At 50.3% G+C, this 19610-nt stretch overlaps 1 protein-coding gene across 1 annotated transcript; it reads right to left on the reverse strand.

Annotated features, from left to right (window-relative positions):
• Positions 1 to 3557: 3557 nt before the first annotated feature.
• CACNG1 (calcium voltage-gated channel auxiliary subunit gamma 1) lies at positions 3558 to 7649 on the reverse strand. Its single transcript, XM_053453545.1, has 4 exons — positions 7319 to 7649; positions 5064 to 5138; positions 4584 to 4721; positions 3558 to 4234 (listed from the first exon to the last, which is right to left on the reverse strand). Exons 1-4 carry the CDS (start codon positions 7557 to 7559, stop codon positions 4008 to 4010), a joined length of 681 nt encoding a protein of 226 aa, XP_053309520.1. The 5' UTR covers positions 7560 to 7649; the 3' UTR covers positions 3558 to 4007.
• Between the last annotated feature and the right edge of the window lie 11961 nt (positions 7650 to 19610).

The raw sequence follows: 19610 nt of genomic DNA on the forward strand, positions 1-19610 counted from the left end.
ATACTTTAAAATAAAATTAAAAAAAGTTCTGCATTTTCTTTCTGCGCAAGCATTTAAACTGCTTGTTTTAAATGTTAATTTAGTCTTTTTTTTTTTTTTCTTTTTCTGAATCATGAAAAATCCATTTTTTAGGGTACGTTGGTGCTGAGTAGATTTAATACCTATTTTAAAAAGAAAGAAGTGTGTGAATTTGGTGAAGATTCTGTTTCTTTTCACTATATGCATGTGTAAATGTTTGTAATCTGGCTTTAAATTCTCCCCTTCGGTGGTATCGAGAAATCCATTTGTGCCGCTAACTTTTTTTTCTTTTTTCCCTGGTAAATTTTTTGGTACATTTTATTTGATGTTTACATTAAAATGTGACATTATTGAAGACAAACAACCATCACTTTGCTGTTTTATTTGAACAGCGATAGAGCGAGAGTCGAGGGGGGGGGGCAGTCGCAGCAGGGAATATGAATTCTGCCGCAGCGCCGCTTTTCTGGCCGGCAGCCGCGTCAGGCGACGGTGTGGAGGAAGATGCTTCTCGAGTGCCCCTCCAGCCCACGTTTTCAGTATGTCTTGCAGTCTGTGGGTTATGTTTATGGGCTGGGGTGCGCTTTACGGCCACCCCCGTTATAAGAGATAAAGGGGCTGTGTAATGGGGTCAGGGACACATAAGGTAACGGGAAGGGGGGGGTGCTATGTATAGGTTAGACATGCTTCCCCTCCTATATATTTACTGAATACACACATCCCGCAAGCCCCCCCCCCCCCCCGGGTATCTCCAGTAACCCATGCTGAAGAGCAGGACACGCTTCACACGCTCACCTGTGCTCAGGCAGGCTTTTTACTGAGCGCTGGTCTAGCCACGGTGCTCAGCCGGTTACCGGGTACCGCCGCCAGCTCATCCCGAGCTGATAACCGTACGCCATGGGCTCACCGGTGCAAATGCTTACAGATAGAGGTCTCTGCAGGTCATTACAGAAGAAAGGGGGTCTGCAGTGCGAAATATATGAGGAGGAAGAGCTGGGTAAAACCCCTGGCACCTGGACCCAAACACTGGCACGAGAGCTACCACGGCCAACAAAACGGAGGCCAAAGAGGACACGGGCTGATTCTACCCCAAAGAAAGCAAATTTACTTCAAAGAAATGCAGAAGACGAGCGCTTCCACTGTACAGTAACAGGAGTGAGACGCAGAGCTTGCAATCCATCCTAGCGTTACATGTGCTCCAGCGAAGGCTTACACGCAGATTAAGAAAAGCTGTTTCTATACACATTATCGGGGCTTTCAGGGCTGTCGGACCCCTGTGATACCCTCATACCCTGGAAGCATTCTGACCTCCTAGAAACGTGGGGCATCGAGATTGGGACTGGCCAAACTAAACAGTGACACTTGGGAGGTGTGGGGCAGATTGTACCCTGAAACATGGGTGAGGGGGTAAAATACTGGCTGGAACCCCCTTTGTTTAGTGTAAAGCCAGGGCAACAGGGGCAGATGCTGCAGGGCCCCACACGGGTGGGGCAGCAAGGAGGGCGGGGCTAGTAAGTTGAATTTAAATCTGGTTAACATGAAGCGCTTTTCAGTGTAAATATGCATTCACACACCAGCATACACAGGGTTAATTGTGAGACGCACGGGGTTAATTGTGAGACGCACGGGGTTAATTGCCGGCTGCACCAGCTACTGCCCCTCAGTGTGATTAGGACTGAGAGAGAGTCACCGACCGGAGAGCCCTGCTAAGAGATTGCCCGGGGCAAAAACAGCCTGGGGGCAATGGACTGCTACACGAGTACAACCTGGAAGCAAAGAGAGACTGCTTTTCCTTATACAGCTTGGAGGCTGAGGAGACTGCTCCCCTCAACACAGTCTGAGGAGGCCAAAGAGACTGCTCCCCTCAGTACGGTCTGAGGAGGCCGAAGAGACTGCTCCCGCTCAGTACAGTCTGAGGAGGCCGAAGAGACTGCTCCCCTCAATACAGTCTGAGTAGGCCAAAAAGAGACTGCTCCCCTCAGTACAGTCTGTGGAGGCCAAAGAGACTGCTCCCCTCAATACAGTCTGAGGAGGCCAAAAAGAGACTGCTCCCCTCAATACAGTCTGAGGAGGCCAAAAAGAGACTGCTCCCCTCAGTACAGTCTGAGGAGGCCAAAAAGAGACTGCTCCCCTCAGTACAGTCTGAGGAGGCCAAAAAGAGACTGCTCCCCTCAGTACAGTCTGAGGAGGCCAAAAAGAGACTGCTCCCCTCAGTACAGTCTGAGGAGGCCAAAAAGAGACTGCTCCCCTCAGTACAGTCTGAGGAGGCCGAAGAGACTGCTCCCCTCAATACAGTCTGAGGAGGCAGAAGAGACTGCTCCCCTCAATACAGTCTGAGGAGGCAGAAGAGACTGCTCCCCTCAATACAGTCTGAGAAGGCTAAAGAGACTGCTGCAGAGGGCGCCAATTTCTTACATATTTGACGTGAGGTATTTTTGGGGCCTTTACATTCACCTGATATTCACCCCACCTGGGGCAGGAGGGAGCCAGGACTGATTCTGAAGCGCACAGGACAGACATTCCCGGCCATCCAGCAGAGCTGCCCCCTGCGAGGTAAGTCCCCTTAATTAACCTGCCCCGATAGGGGGTATTAACCTGTCACACACTCTGTGGTGGGGTATTACCCTGTCACACGCTCTGTGTGTGTGTGTGTGTGTGTGGGGGGGGGGTATTAACCTGTTACACTCACTGTGTGTGTGGGGGGTATTAACCTGTTACACTCACCGTGTGTGTGTGGGGGTATTAACCTGTTACACTCACTGTGTGTGTGGGGGGTGTATTAACCTGTTACACTCACTGTGTATGTGTGTGTGTGTGTGTGGGGGGGTGTATTAACCTGTTACACTCACTGTGTGTGTGGGGGGTGTATTAACCTGTTACACTCACTGTGTGTGTGTGTGTGGGGGGGTGTATTAACCTGTTACACTCACTGTGTGTGTGGGGGGGTGTATTAACCTGTTACACTCACTGTGTGTGTGGGGGGGTGTATTAACCTGTTACACTCACTGTGTGTGTGTGGTGTATTAACCTGTTACACTCTCTGTGTGGGGGGGTGTATTAACCTGTTACTCACTGTGTGTGTGTGGGGTGGGGTGTATTAACCTGTTACACTCACTGTGTGTGTGTGTGTGGGGGGTATTAACCTGTTACACTCATTGTGTGTGTGTGTGGGGGGTGTATTAACTTGTTACACTCACTGTGTGTGTGTGTGTGTGGGTATTAACCTGTTACACTCACTGTGTGAGTGATTGCTGCTTATTCTAGCCAATGTCTGTGTTCCTGTAACAATCCAACACAATCTGTCGCTGTCTGTCACACAAAGGGTTTAATGTCACCTTTTGCCCCGAGGTGCAGTTGTGATGCCTTTTGTAGAAGTACTCGAAGTCTTTATTAACTCTTTGTTTTCCTGAGGGGTGGGTAATGCAACAAAGGGTCAGTCTTGGGAGGTTCTACGGGACAGGGTGGGATCGGTTCACATATCGCAGAAAGGAGTGCGTTTTGTGTATTTCAGGCGTTCAGTTATTATTCTAGATTCACTGCTCTAGATACAAAGCTCTTTATTGTCACAGTTAGCCCTGCGTAGGTAAAAACACGGCGCGTTTAAAGCTTGTCCAGCGCGACACGCGGCCGCGTGTCTGTAAACGGAAAAATATCGATGCTGTGCCTTTTAAGATGCTTCCGCCTCCCGGAGGAGAGGGGCATTGACGGGTACCGGCGCCCTGCGGGTACCACGCTCCTGCCCCAGGGGTAACTTGCTGATATATTGTAATGATGCTCAGATGTACCCTCCTGAGCAGCCGCTACCCGCGGGCGCCTCTCCAATCAGGAGCAGTGGAAATTAAGGGGCAAAAAGCTGAAACGGCTGGAAACGTGGAATTTAATACTTAAGAAGCCGCAGTCCTGGGGATTCGCTGCCGGCACCCGACAAGGTCCCTGTTATTTAACCCCTTGTCTCCCGTCATTATGTCCATGGTATCTGTGGACGGCACGTGTTACATATCGGGCTCGGCATCCATACAGGTTTCCCATGGATTCCGGGGCATCCGGGGCAGAGAGATCAGAACAAGGGCAATTCCGCAGATAAATAGCAGCACGAAGGCGGAACAGGCGCAGGCGAACGACCACGAGTAGTAATACTCAATCCACACCGTGTCCTTGCTGTCGATCATCCGGTGCACAGATTGTCTGATGACCTCTGCGGAGATGATCATGCAGAGACCTGGGGATAAATTAGAGTGTTACCCTGCATGAGCACAGGTGGATCTGCCAGTGGTTTACTTAAATCTCACAAGTGTCCCTGTTCAGTTTCTCAAGTCCCTCTCTGCTCCTCTAACTCCTGATGCCCCCGAAGTTAACGGGCTGCGAGGACTGGCGTGGGAACCATCTTCTGCCGCATTATAAATCTTAGCCAGTAGTTTGCGGGGATACCTTCTGATTAACCTGTCAACCCCAGCGTACCCCCCCCCCCCGGGGTATCGGTATAGTGCTGTCAGGATCTCCCTGCACTGTAAGGGGTCAGACTGTAATGACTTTATCCATAAGGTAAGGAGAGCCTTGCATGGCCTCACCTGCAAACACGTAGAAGAGGCCGGCTGGTTTGAGCAGGTAGTCCAGCTTCTGCTTGAAGGACAGCAGGGTGCACACCGTCCCCATCGTCATGAAGCCAACTCCGATAATGGCAATGGCGGCCGCCGAGATGCTGTATTCTGTGGGACACGAGGCATGAGATGCTTCAGAAGACTTCCTGAAGCTGAGAGAGGATTCCCACCTGCTTGGCCCACCACCACCAGCCAGACAATCGCCGTACAGTGACCTCTACTACTGGATCAGTATCGGCCATAAGAGCCAGGAACCTTATTCCTCCCCAAACCTTCGCAACCAAGAGTGAAACCGGAACCATTCGGGCAGGTCACGGCTGAAGGAATCTGAGGGAGACACGGAGTGTAGGACCAACAGTACCCCATCCGCCGGCCGGCGACCAACGAGCCGATTATCCCCCATCTTTACCCTCACGTTCTTACGTCATCTATAAGATTCGTGGACCGCACCTTTCTGAGTGGTCACCTCGAAGATTTCGGCGTTCTCTCCGGAGGTGAAGTGTTTGAAGTAGGAGCAGCTGACATCTGGGGAGAGAGAGCGGGACAGGATTAGCGCCCGAGCCGCGGAGCCGCTCCTCCCCCTCGTGGTATTTAGAGATTATTTATTGTTATTTTATTATTTTTCCGTTTCCGTGCCGGACGTTTTGCAGCCGCAGCCGGGACCTCAGAGCCAAATCTACAAATATCCTGAAAACGTGAAGAAAACATTCATTTTAACGTTGTCCCTATAGCTACCTCCTTCACTGGTTACCTGTTCCGTGTGTCTACTACGTGATACGTTCTACAACGCGGGAACTATTTGAATTATGTACTTTGAGGACAACGCGGTTTATGGCTCTTGATAGGGAGGAAGGTATTTGTGGCGCACCCAATAAAAGTGTATTTATACCATGGTAGGAGGTGGGGGGGCCCATATCTGACACATCATTGGCTACAGAGATGTGTTTAATGCCTGACGTGGCTTCAGTTACACGTGTGGCTCCCGCTGACATATGAATGTGGGATGAGGGTCTCGTGAACATCACGGAGTGTAATGCTTGTGACACAGGTTCCTGGCGCTGACACACATGTCACTGTCCGTCAATACACGACCTGCGCATGTAAAAACAGGACAGCTGGACTTTACGACTGTCCAAACCCAGACACGCAGCCCATGGAAGGTGTCCGCACCGGACACGTCTGTCTCTTGTGTCCTATTTATTAATATCTGCTGACAACGCCTCTGGTTTGGAGACGAGTAACATCCGCCCCGCAGATCCTCCAGTAATACGGAGCACTTAAGACATTATGTAGAAACCCGCCACGGCGCCCACGTCTGCAACTTCAGCTGCTGGCCGGAGGAGGACAGAGAGGCCACGGAACCGCCAACGTAGTCAATGGTGACTGGATGGTGCCACGGGTGGGAAAACAAGCTGAATATCAGCAAATGCTGATGAATACACGATATGCGGAATCCCAGCCACGTGTGTAAAGCCGGGGTCACCGCAGCTGCTGCGGGGTCAGCAGAAATTGCGACATGAGCCGGCAGGTGCCGTGGGAAGGAGGGTCCTGCGTGGGTTCAGTCACTCCCCACCCAGATTTATTTCAAGGAGTCATTCAGCATCTTCAGGCGGGACGCAGATCGGGTTACACCGAGTGGGCTCAGGGAGCCGGGTTTTGGAGCAAAGAGATGACTCGGACATCAGCATTCAGAATAACGATGAGGTTATGATGTCATAGAATATAACATGAAATATCATGGCTTTTCGTTACCCCACTTGACTCTAAGCTCTTGGGACAGGGCCTCCCATTATACTGGTAGAATGTAAGCTCCAGGGGACAGGGTCACCTATTTTTACTAAAGAAGAAATTCCTCCAATATGCAATAAAACTGGGTGCTGAATGCCATCCTTATAGAGTCTCCATAACATGTCGCGTGGCCGGAGCTCCCCTGCGCAGGCTGTCCCGTGGCGCTGTCAGCCGGTTAATGTGTTTGTTAAGCTCTGACTTTGCCGCGTTCTCACTGAGGCTCAGTGTCTCGAACGATTCCTCGCTCAACACGTTGTGGGAAGCCGAACATTCAGCGCGGTTTAATGCCCCCCCCATTCACTTTCCTTCTGTGGCTAGAACCTTATCTGGAGGAGTTGATTTACTGCAGGATAATGCCCCCCCTGTGACAGGCAGCACCCCCGATATTAACCCCTTTTGACCTGGCTGAGCTGAATAGTTTGCAGATTAAAAAATTCTGCGCCCCCATAATCAAATATGAAGCTAACGGGCAAAAAATCATCGGTGTTTGCATATGTTTTACTAAGCCGGGCAGCGATCGGACGATGGTGGGGAGGAAAACGGGTCGTGCGCAGATATCCCTAAGGAGCTTTTATTACCGTAACACACAGGCCTCCGCGCATGTTCTTGGACCTCAGCGCGTCTCTGAATCATAGATCCCGATACGAAAACCGCTTTCGTTGGTGTCTGGGGATCGGTATTTACCAAAAACATGGAACAAACTGACAGCCCCCCTTCTTTATAAGCTAATTTTCAGGAAAAATAGGCATTTGTCAAATTAAATGTAATCTATTTGAGATATATAGTAAATTATTTGACTGAGGTGGAAAGCGTCACACGACTTCCCGCAACACACCCCGCAAGGAGCTATGCTGGGGATCACTGTAACGCACCTCGACTCTATTTGGGCCCGGGGCATGCGCTGTGCGGTCACCTACCTCCAGGAAGGCTTACAGGTCCGCACCCCTGGGTTTCAGAGTCTGTTTCCTCCATTAATATCTTCTTGGTACACAGCCTCCACAACCCGAAATGTGCCACCTCGCACGGCTGGCTGTAATCGTCCACTTTGGGGTTCAGCACGGCCCAGTGATCGCTCATCACAGCGGCCAGCATCAGTGCCACCCCGACCAGGACGATGCAGGAGGTGACCCTGATCTTAATGGCTTTGACTTCCATCATGGCTGCAGTGGGTCAGTGGCCCAGGACTGCTCGGCTCGCTGTCTGCTGCATGTACGAGGCTCCAGGCTGAGACTGCTGGAGGGGACGGCACAGGAGCAGCTGTCGGGATCAGTCAGCCTTGGGGGATTCTATAAATGCCAGGAATGGCCTGAGTGCCGGCCATGCGCCGCCTTGGATCGCAGCAGCCTGTTTTTTTGTTTTGGGTGGCGAGAGGAATAATTGGATTATAAGCATACGGCCCAATCTGTTTACTTAAGGAACTCTTGAGGTTTTTTGGGGATTTAAAATGTTTTCGTGGACTTGGAAGGGCACAAACTGCAAAAAATAAACAGCAGCTGGAGACCAATCACAAATATATCCGCTTACCCTGTATTACCGCCGCAATAATAACGCGGAGCGGCGTCTAGATGTATTACCGCCTCAATAATAACGTGGATCGCCTTCTGAATATATTCCCGCCGCAATAATAACGCGGAGCGGCGTCTGAATGTATTCCCGCCGTGATAATAACGTGGAGCGGCGTCTAGATGTATTACCGCCGCAATAATAACGTGGAGCGCCTTCTGAATGTATTCCCGCCGCAATAATAACGCAGAGCGGCGTCTGAATGTATTCCCGCCGCAATAATAACGAGGAGCGGCGTCTGGATGTATTACCGCCGCAATAATAACGCGGAGCGGCATCTGGATGTGTTACCGCCGCAATAATAACGCGGAGCGGCGTCTGAATGTATTCCCGCCGTGATAATAACGTGGAGCGGCGTCTGAATGTATTCCCGCCGTGATAATAACGCGGAGCGGCGTCTGGATGTGTTACCGCCGCAATAATAACGCGGAGTGGCGTCTGAATGTATTACCGCCGCAATAATAACGCGGAGCGGCGTCTGAATTTATTACCGCCGCAATAATAATGCGGAGCGGCGTCTGAATGTATTACCGTCGCAATAATAACGCGGAGCGGCGTCTGAATTTATTACCGCCGCAATAATAACGAGGAGCGGCGTCTGAATGTATTACCGTCGCAATAATAACGCAGAGCGCCGTCTGAATGTATTACCGCCGCAATAATAACGCGGAGCGGCGTCTGAATGTATTACCGTCGCAATAATAACGCGGAGCGGCGTCCGAATGTATTACTGTCGCAATAATAATGCGGAGCGGCGTCTGAATGTATTACCGTCGCAATAATAACGCGGAGCGGCGTCCGAATGTATTACTGTCGCAATAATAATGCGGAGCGGCGTCTGAATGTATTCCCGCCGCAATAATAACGCGGAGCGCCTTCTGAATGTATTCCCGCCGCAATAATAACGCGGAGCGCCTTCTGAATGTATTACCGTCGCAGTAATAACGCGGAGCGGCGTCTGAATGTATTACCGCCGCAATAATAACGCGGAGCGGCGTCTGGATGTATTACCGTTGCTATAATAACGCGGAGCGCCGTCTGGATGTATTCCCGCCGTGATAATAATGCAGAGCGGCGTCTGAATGTATTACCGTCGCAATAATAATGCGGAGCGGCGTCTCAATGTATAACCACAGCAGTAACGCAGAGCGCCGTCTGAATGTATTCCCGCCGCAATAATAAAGCGGAGCGCCTTCTGAATGTATTCCCGCCGCAATAACGCGGAGCGGCGTCTCAATGTATTACCGTCGCGATAATAACACTGAGCGCCGTCTGAATGTATTACCGCCACAATAATAACGCGGAGCGGCGTCTGAATGTATTACCGTTGCTATAATAACGCGGAGCGCCGTCTGGATGTATTCCCGCCGTGATAATAATGCAGAGCGGCGTCTGAATGTATTACCGTCGCAATAATAATGCGGAGCGGCGTCTGAATGTATAACCACAGCAGTAACGCAGAGCGCCGTCTGAATGTATTCCCGCCGCAATAATAAAGCGGAGCGCCTTCTGAATGTATTCCCGCCGCAATAACGCGGAGCGGCGTCTGAATGTATTACCGCCACAATAATAACGCGGAGCGGCGTCTGAATGTATTACCGTTGCTATAATAACGCGGAGCGCCGTCTGGATGTATTCCCGCCGTGATGATAATGCAGAGCGCCGTCTGAATGTATTACCGTCGCAATAATAACGCGGAGCAGCGTCTGAATGTATTACCGTCGCAATAATAACGCGGAGCGGCGTCTGAATGTATTACCGTCGCAATAATAACGCGGAGCGGCGTCTGAATGTATTACCGTCGCAATAATAACGCAGAGCGCCGTCTGAATGTATTACCGTCGCAATAATAACGCGGAGCGCCTTCTGAATGTATTCCCGCCGCAATAACGCGGAGCGGCGTCTCAATGTATTACCGTCGCGATAATAACACTGAGCGCCGTCTGAATGTATTACCGCCACAATAATAACGCGGAGCGGCGTCTGGATGTATTACCGTTGCTATAATAACGCGGAGCGCCGTCTGAATGTATTACCGTCGCAATAATAACGCAGAGCGCCGTCTGAATGTATTACCGTCGCAATAATAACGCGGAGCGGCGTCTGAATGTATTACCACAGCAGTAACGCGGAGCGGCGTCTGAATGTATTACCGTTGCAATAATAATGCGGAGCGGCGTCTGAATGTATTACCGTTGCAATAATAACGCAGAGCGGCGTCTGAATGTATTACCGTCGCAATAATAACGCGGAGCGGCGTCTGAATGTATTACCACAGCAATAACGCGGAGCGGCGTCTGAATGTATTACCGCCGCAATAATAATGCGGAGCGGCGTCTGAATGTATTACCACAGCAGTAACGCGGAGCGGCGTCTGAATGTATTACCGTTGCAATAATAGCGCGGAGCGGCGTCTGGATGTATTCCCAACGTGATAATAATGCAGAGCGCCGTCTGAATGTATTACCGTTGCAATAATAACGCGGAGCGGCGTCTGAATGTATTACCGTCGCAATAATAACACGGAGCGCCGTCTGAATGTATTACCACAGCAGTAACGCGGAGCGGCGTCTAAATGTATTACCGTCGCAATAATAATGCGGAGCGGCGTCTGAATGTATTACCGCAGCAGTAACGCGGAGAGCCTTCTGAATGTATTCCCGCCGGACTAATAACGCAGAGCGCCGTCTGAATGTATTACCGTTGCAATAATAATGCGGAGCGGCGTCTGAATGTATTACCACAGCAGTAACGCGGAGCGGCGTCTGAATGTATTACCACAGCAGTAACGCGGAGCGGCGTCTGAATGTATTACCACAGCAGTAACGCGGAGCGGCGTCTGAATGTATTACCGTCGCAATAATAACACAGAGCGGCGTCTGAATGTATTACCGTCGCAATAATAACACAGAGCGGCGTCTGAATGTATTACCACAGCAGTAACGCGGAGCGGCGTCTGAATGTATTACCGTTGCATTAATAATGCGGAGCGGCGTCTGAATGTATTACCACAGCAGTAACGCGGAGCGGCGTCTGAATGTATTACCACAGCAGTAACGCGGAGCGGCGTCTGAATGTATTACCGTCGCAATAATAACACAGAGCGGCGTCTGAATGTATTACCGTCGCAATAATAACACAGAGCGGCGTCTGAATGTATTACCACAGCAGTAACGCGGAGCGGCGTCTGAATGTATTACCACAGCAGTAACGCGGAGCGGCGTCTGAATGCATTACCATTGCAATAATAACGCGGAGCGGCGTCTGAATGTATTACCACAGCAGTAATGCGGAGCGGTGTCTGAATGTATTACCGTTGCAATAATAACGCGGAGCGACGTCTGAATGTATTCCCGCCGCACTAATAACGCGGAGCGGCGTCTGAATGTATTACCGTCGCAATAATAACATGGAGCGCCGTCTGAATGTATTACCGTCGCAATAATAATGCGGAGCGGCGTCTGAATGTATTCCCGCCGCACTAATAACGCGGAGCGGCGTCTGAATGTATTACCGTCGCAATAATAACGCGGAGCGGTGTCTGAATGTATTACCGTCGCAATAATAATGCGGAGCGGCGACTGAATGTATTACCACAGCAGTAATGCGGAGCGGCGTCTGAATGTATTACCGTCGCAATAATAACGCGGAGCAGCGTCTGAATGTATTACCGTCGCAATAATAACGCGGAGCGGCGTCTGAATGTATTCCCGCCGCAATAATAACGTGGAGCGCCTTCTGAATGTATTACCGCTGCAATAATAATGCGGAGCGGCGTCAGAATGTATTACCACAGCAGTAACGCGGAGCGGCGTCTGAATGTATTACCATTGCAATAATAATGCGGAGCGGCGTCTGAATGTATTACCACAGCAGTAACGCGGAGCGGCGTCTGAATATATTACCGTCGCAATAATAACGCGGAGCGGCGTCTGAATGTATTACCACAGCAGTAACGCGGAGCGGCGTCTGAATGTATTACCGTCGCAATAATAACGCGGAGCGGCGTCTGAATATATTACCGTCGCAATAATAACGCGGAGCGGCGTCTGAATGTATTACCGTTGCAATAATAATGCGGAGCGGCGTCTGAATGTATTACCGTCGCAATAATAACGCGGAGCGGCGTCTGAATGTATTACCGTCGCAATAACGCGGAGCACCTTCTGAATGTATTACCACAGCAGTAACGCGGAGCGGCGTCTGAATGTATTACCGCCGCAATAATAATGCGGAGCGGCGTCTGAATGTATTACCGTCGCAATAATAATGCAGAGCGGCGTCTGGATGTATTCCCAACGTGATGATAATGCAGAGCGGCGTCTGAATGTATTACCACAGCAGTAACGCGGAGCGGCGTCTGAATGTATTACCGTCGCAATAATAACGCGGAGCGGCGTCTGAATGTATTACCGTCGCAATAATAATGCGGAGCGGCGACTGAATGTATTACCACAGCAGTAATGCGGAGCGGCGTCTGAATGTATTACCGTCGCAATAATAATGCGGAGCGGCGTCTGAATGTATTACCGTCGCAATAATAACGTGGAGCGCCTTCTGAATGTATTACCGCTGCAATAATAACACGGAGCGGCGTCTGAATGTATTACCGCCGCAATAATAACGCAGAGCGCCGTCTAGATGTATTACCGCCGCAATAATAACGTGGAGCGCCTTCTGAATGTATTCCCGTCGCAATAATAACACGGAGCGGCGTCTGAATGTATTCCCGTCGCAATAATAACACGGAGCGGCGTCTGAATGTATTACCACAGCAGTAACGCGGAGCGGCGTCTGAATGTATTACCGTCGCATTAATAACGCGGAGCGGCGTCTGAATGTATTACCGTTGCAATAATAACGCGGAGCGGCGTCTGAATGTATTACCACAGCGGTAACGCGGAGCGGCGTCTGAATGTATTACCGTCGCATTAATAACGCGGAGCGGCGTCTGAATGTATTACCGTTGCAATAATAATGCGGAGCGGCGTCTGAATGTATTACCGTCGCAATAATAACGCGGAGCGGCGTCTGAATGTATTACCGCCGCAATAATAACATGGAGCGGCGTCTGAATGTATTACCTTGGCAATAATAATGCGGAGTGGCGTCTGAATGTATTACCGCCGCAATAATAACGCGGAACGGCGTCTCAATGTATTACCACAGCAGTAACGCGGAGCGGCGCCTGAATGTATTACCGTTGCAATAATAACGCGGAGCGGCGTCTGGATGTATTCCCAACGTGGTGATAATGCAGAGCGCCGTCTGAATGTATTACCGTTGCAATAATAACGCGGAGCGGCGTCTGAATGTATTACCGTCGCAATAATAACACGGAGCGCCGTCTGAATGTATTACCACAGCAGTAACGCGGAGCGGCGCCTGAATGTATTACCGCAGCAGTAACGCGGAGCGGCGTCTGAATGTATTACCGTCGCAATAATAATGCGGAGCGGCGTCTGAATGTATTACCGTCACAATAATAACGCGGAGCGGCGTCTGAATGTATTACCACAGCAGTAACGCGGAGCGGCGTCTTAATGTATTACCGCCGCAATAATAACGCGGAGCGGCGTCTGAATGTATTACCACAGCAGTAATGCAGAGCGCCGTCTGAATGTATTACCGTTGCAATAATAATGCGGAGCGGCGTCTGAATGTATTACCACAGCAGTAACGCGGAGCGGCGTCAGAATGTATTACCATTGCAATAATAATGCTGAGCGGCGTCTGAATGTATTACCACAGCAGTAACGCGGAGCGGCGTCTGAATGTATTACCGTCGCAATAATAACGCGGAGCGGCGTCTGAATGTATTACCGTTGCAATAATAATGAGGAGCGGCGTCTGAATGTATTACCGTTGCAATAATAATGCGGAGCGGCGTCTGAATGTATTACCGTCGCAATAACGCGGAGCACCTTCTGAATGTATTACCACAGCAGTAACGCGGAGCGGCGTCTGAATGTATTACCGCCGCAATAATAATGCGGAGCGGCGTCTGAATGTATTACCGTCGCAATAATAATGCAGAGCGGCGTCTGGATGTATTCCCAACGTGATGATAATGCAGAGCGCCGTCTGAATGTATTACCACAGCAGTAACGCGGAGCGGCGTCTGAATGTATTACCACAGCAATAACGCGGAGCGCCGTCTGAATGTATTACCACAGCAATAACGCGGAGCGGCGTCTGAATGTATTACCACAGCAGTAACGCGGAGCGGCGTCTGAATGTATTACCACAGCAATAACGCGGAGCGGCGTCTGAATGTATTACCGCCGCAATAATAATGCGGAGCGGCGTCTGAATGTATTACCGCCGCAATAATAACATGGAGCGGCGTCTGAATGTATTACCTTGGCAATAATAATGCGGAGTGGCGTCTGAATGTATTACCGCCGCAATAATAATGCGGAGCACCTTCTGAATGTATTGACGCAGCAGTAACGCGGAGTGGCGTCTGAATGTATTACCGTTGCAATAATAACGCGGAGCGGCGTCTGGATGTATTCCCAACGTGGTGATAATGCAGAGCGCCGTCTGAATGTATTACCGTTGCAATAATAACGCGGAGCGGCGTCTGAATGTATTACCGTCGCAATAATAACACGGAGCGCCGTCTGAATGTATTACCACAGCAGTAACGCGGAGCGGCGCCTGAATGTATTACCGCAGCAGTAACGCGGAGCGGCGTCTGAATGTATTACCGTCGCAATAATAATGCGGAGCGGCGTCTGAATGTATTACCGTCACAATAATAACGCGGAGCGGCGTCTGAATGTATTACCACAGCAGTAACGCGGAGCGGCGTCTTAATGTATTACCGCCGCAATAATAATGCGGAGCACCTTCTGAATGTATTACCGTTGCAATAATAATGCGGAGCACCTACTGAATGTATTATCGTTGCAATAATAATGCGGAGCGGCGTCTGAATGTATTACCACAGCAGTAATGCAGAGCGCCGTCTGAATGTATTACCGTTGCAATAATAATGCGGAGCGGCGTCTGAATGTATTACCGTCGCAATAATAACGCGGAGCGGCGTCTGAATGTATTACCGCCGCAATAATAATGCGGAGCGGCGTCTGAATGTATTACCGTCGCAATAACGCGGAGCACCTTCTGAATGTATTACCACAGCAGTGACGCGGAGCGGCGTCTGAATGTATTACCGCCGCAATAATAATGCGGAGCGGCGTCTGAATGTATTACCGTCGCAATAATAATGCAGAGCGGCGTCTGGATGTATTCCCAACGTGATGATAATGCAGAGCGCCGTCTGAATGTATTACCACAGCAGTAACGCGGAGCGGCGTCTGAATGTATTACCGTCGCAATAATAACGCGGAGCGGTGTCTGAATGTATTACCGTCGCAATAATAATGCGGAGCGGCGACTGAATGTATTACCACAGCAGTAATGCGGAGCGGCGTCTGAATGTATTCCCGCCGCACTAATAACGCGGAGCGGCGTCTGAATGTATTACCGTCGCAATAATAACGTGGAGCGCCTTCTGAATGTATTCCCGCCGCAATAATAACGCAGAGCGCCGTCTAGATGTATTACAGCCGCAATAATAATGCGGAGCGGCGTCTGAATGTATTACCGCAGCAGTAACGCGGAGCGGCGTCTGAATGTATTACCGTTGCAATAATAACGCGGAGCGGCGTCTGAATGTATTACCGTCGCAATAATAATGCAGAGCGGCGTCTGGATGTATTCTCAACGTGATAATGCAGAGCGCCGTCTGAATGTATTACCGTCGCAATAATAACGCGGAGCGGCGTCTGAATGTATTACCGTCGCAATAATAACGCGGAGTGGCGTCTGAATGTATTACCTTGGCAATAATAATGCGGAGCGGCGTCTGAATGTATTACTGCCGCAATAATAATGCGGAGCACCTTCTGAATGTATTACCGCAGCAGTAACGCGGAGCGGCGTCTGAATGCATTACCGTCGCAATAATAACGCGGAGCGGCGTCTGAATGTATTACCACAGCAGTAACTCCGAGCGGCGCCTGAATGTATTACCGTTGCAATAATAATGCGGAACGGCGTCTGAATGTATTACCACAGCAGTAACGCGGAGCGGCGTCTGAATGTATTACCACAGCAGTAACGCGGAGCGGCGTCTGAATGTATTACCGTCGCAATAACGCGGAGCACCTTCTGAATGTATTACCGCCGCAATAATAATGCGGAGCACCTTCTGAATGTATTACCGTCGCGATAATAATGCAGAGCGCCGTCTGAATGTATTACCACAGCAGTAACGCGGAGCGGCGTCTGAATGTATTACCGTCGCAATAATAACGCGGAGCGGTGTCTGAATGTATTACCGTCGCAATAATAATGCGGAGCGGCGACTGAATGTATTACCACAGCAGTAACATGGAGCGGCGTCTGAATGTATTACCGTCGCACTAATAACGCAGAGCGCCGTCTGAATGTATTACCGTCGCAATAATAACACGGAGCGGCGTCTGAATGTATTACCGTCGCAATAACGCGGAGCGCCTTCTGAATGTATTACCACAGCAGTAACGCGGAGCGGCGTCTGAATGTATTACCGCCGCAATAATACTGCGGAGCGCCTTCTGAATGTATTACCACAGCAGTAACGCGGAGCGGCGTCTGAATGTATTACCACAGCAGTAATGCGGAGCGGCGTCTGAATGTATTACCGTCGCAATAATAATGCGGAGCGGCGTCTGAATGTATTACCGTCGCAATAATGCGGAGCGCCTTCTGACTGTATTCCCGTCGCAATAATAATGCGGAGCGGCGTCTGAATGTATTACCGTCGCAATAATAACACGGAGCGGCGTCTGAATGTATTACCGTCGCAATAATAACGCGGAGCAGCGTCTGAATGTATTACCACTGCAGTAACGCGGAGCGGCGTCTGAATGTATTCCCGCTGCAATAATAACGCGGAGCGGCGTCTGAATGTATTCCCGCCGCAATAATAATGTAGAGCGCCTTCTGAATGTATTCCCGCCGCACTAATAACGCGGAGCGGCGTCTGAATGTATTACCGTCGCAATAATAACGCGGAGCGCCGTCTGAATGTATTACCGTCGCAATAATAATGTGGATCGGCGTCTGAATGTATTACCACAGCAGTAACGCGGAGCGGCGTCTGAATGTATTACCGTCGCAATAATAACGCGGAGCGCGGTCTGAATGTATTACCGTCGCAATAATAATGTGGATCGGCGTCTGAATGTATTACCACAGCAGTAACGCGGAGCGGCGTCTGAATGCATTACCGTCGCGATAATAACGCGGAGCGGCGTCTGAATGTATTACCGTTGCAATAATAACGCGGAGCGGCGTCTGAATGTATTACCGCCGCAATAATAATGCGGAGCACCTTCTGAATGTATTACCGCAGCAGTAACGCGGAGCGGCGTCTGAATGCATTACCGTCGCAATAATAACATGGAGCGGCGTCTGAATGTATTACCACAGCACTAACACGGAGCGGCGCCTGAATGTATTACCGTTGCATTAATAATGCGGAGCGGCGTCTGAATGTATTACCACAGCAGTAACGCGGAGCGGCGTCTGAATGTATTACCGCCGCAATAATAATGCGGAGCGGCGTCTGAATGTATTACCACAGCAGTAACGCGGAGCGGCGTCTGAATGTATTACCGTCGCAATAATAATGCGGAGCGGCGTCTGAATGTATTACCGTCGCAATAATAATGCGGAGCGGCGTCTGGATGTATTCCCAACGTGATGATAATGCAGAGCGCCGTCTGAATGTATTACCGTCGCAATAATAACACGGAGCGGCGTCTGAATGTATTACCGTCGCAATAATAATGCGGAGCGGTGTCTGAATGTATTACCACAGCAGTAACGCGGAGCGGCGTCTGAATGTATTACCGCCGCAATAATAACACGGACCGGCGTCTGAATGTATTACCACAGCAGTAACGCGGACCGGCGTCTGAATGTATTACCGCCGCAATAATAACACGGAGCGGCGTCTGAATGTATTACCACAGCAGTAACGCGGAGCGGCGTCTGAATGTATTACCGTCGCAATAATAACACGGAGCGGCGTCTGAATGTATTCCCGGCACAATAATAACGCGGAGCGCCTTCTGAATGTATTCCCGCAGCAGTAACGCGGAGCGGCGTCTGAATATATTACCGTCGCAATAATAACGCGGAGCGGCGTCTAGATGTATTACCGCCGCAATAATAACGCGGAGCGCCTTCTGAATGTATTCCCGCCGCAATAATAAGGTAGAGCGTCTTCTGAATGTATTCCCGTCGCAATAATAACACGGAGCGGCGTCTGAATGTATTACCACAGCAGTAACGCGGAGCGGCGGCTAAATGTATTCCCGTCGCAATAATAACGCGGAGCGGCGTCTGAATGTATTCCCGTCGCAATAATAACGCGGAGCGCTGTCTGAATGTATTCCCGCCGCACTAATAACGCGGAGCGGCGTCTGAATGTATTACCGTCACAATAATAATGCGGAGCGGCGTCTGGATGTATTCCCAACGTGATGATAATGCAGAGCGCCGTCTGAATGTATTACCGTCGCAATAATAACACGGAGCGGCGTCTGAATGTATTACCGCCGCAATAACGCGGAGCGCCTTCTGAGTGTATTACCACAGCAGTCACGCGGAGCGGCGTCTGAATGTATTACCGTCGCAATAATAACTCGGAGCGGCGTCTGAATGTATTACCGTCGCAATAATAACGTGGAGCGCCTTCTGAATGTATTACCGCAGCAGTAACGCGGAGCGGTGTCTGAATGTATTACCGTCGCAATAATAACACGGAGCGGCGTCTGAATGTATTACCGCCGCAATAATAACACGGAGCGGCGTCTGAATGTATTACCGCAGCAGTAACGCGGAGCGGCGTCTGAATGTATTACCGCAGCAGTAACGCAGAGCGCCGTCTAGATGTATTACCGCCGCAATAATAACGTGGAGCGCCTTCTGAATGTATTCCCGTCGCAATAATAATGCGGAGCGGCGTCTGAATGTATTCCCGTCGCAATAATAACGCGGAGCGGCGTCTAAATGTATTACCACAGCAGTAACGCGGAGCGGCGTCTGAATGTATTACCACAGCAATAACGCGGAGTGCCTTCTGAATGTATTACCATAGCAGTAACGCGGAGCGGCGTCTGAATGTATTCCCGCCGCGATAATAACGCGGAGCGCCTTCTGAATGTATTCCCGCCGCACTAATAATGCGGAGCGGCGTCTGAATGTATTACCGTCGCAATAATAACGCGGAGCGGCGTCTGAATGTATTACCGCCGCAATAATAATGCGGAGCGGCGTCTGAATGTATTACCACAGCAGTAACGCAGAGCGCCGTCTAGATGTATTACCGCCGCAATAATAACGTGGAGCGCCTTCTGAATGTATTCCCGTCGCAATAATAACGCGGAGCGGCGTCTGAATGTATTACCGCCGCAATAATAACACGGAGCGGCGTCTGAATGTATTACCGCAGCAGTAACGCAGAGCGCCGTCTAGATGTATTACCGCCGCAATAATAACGTGGAGCGCCTTCTGACTGTATTCCCGTCGCAATAATAACGCGGAGCGGCGTCTGAATGTATTACCGTTGCAATAATAATGCGG

Source organism: Spea bombifrons, chromosome 13 (genome assembly GCF_027358695.1).
Source record: "Spea bombifrons isolate aSpeBom1 chromosome 13, aSpeBom1.2.pri, whole genome shotgun sequence".
NCBI lineage: Eukaryota > Metazoa > Chordata > Amphibia > Anura > Pelobatidae > Spea > Spea bombifrons.

What these genes read in the sequence shown, in the direction of transcription:
- CACNG1 (XM_053453545.1), bottom strand. Translation starts at nt 7,559, where the DNA reads ATGATGGAAGTCAAAGCCATTAAGATCAGGGTCACCTCCTGCATCGTC. An exon ending in ACCTGTAAGCCTTCCTGGAG is followed by an intron (nt 5,139 to 7,318) that starts GTAGGTGACCGC and finishes CTCTCTCCCCAG; the next exon opens with ATGTCAGCTGCTCCTACTTC. An exon ending in CCTCTTCTACGTGTTTGCAG is followed by an intron (nt 4,235 to 4,583) that starts GTGAGGCCATGC and finishes ATTTATCCCCAG; the next exon opens with GTCTCTGCATGATCATCTCC.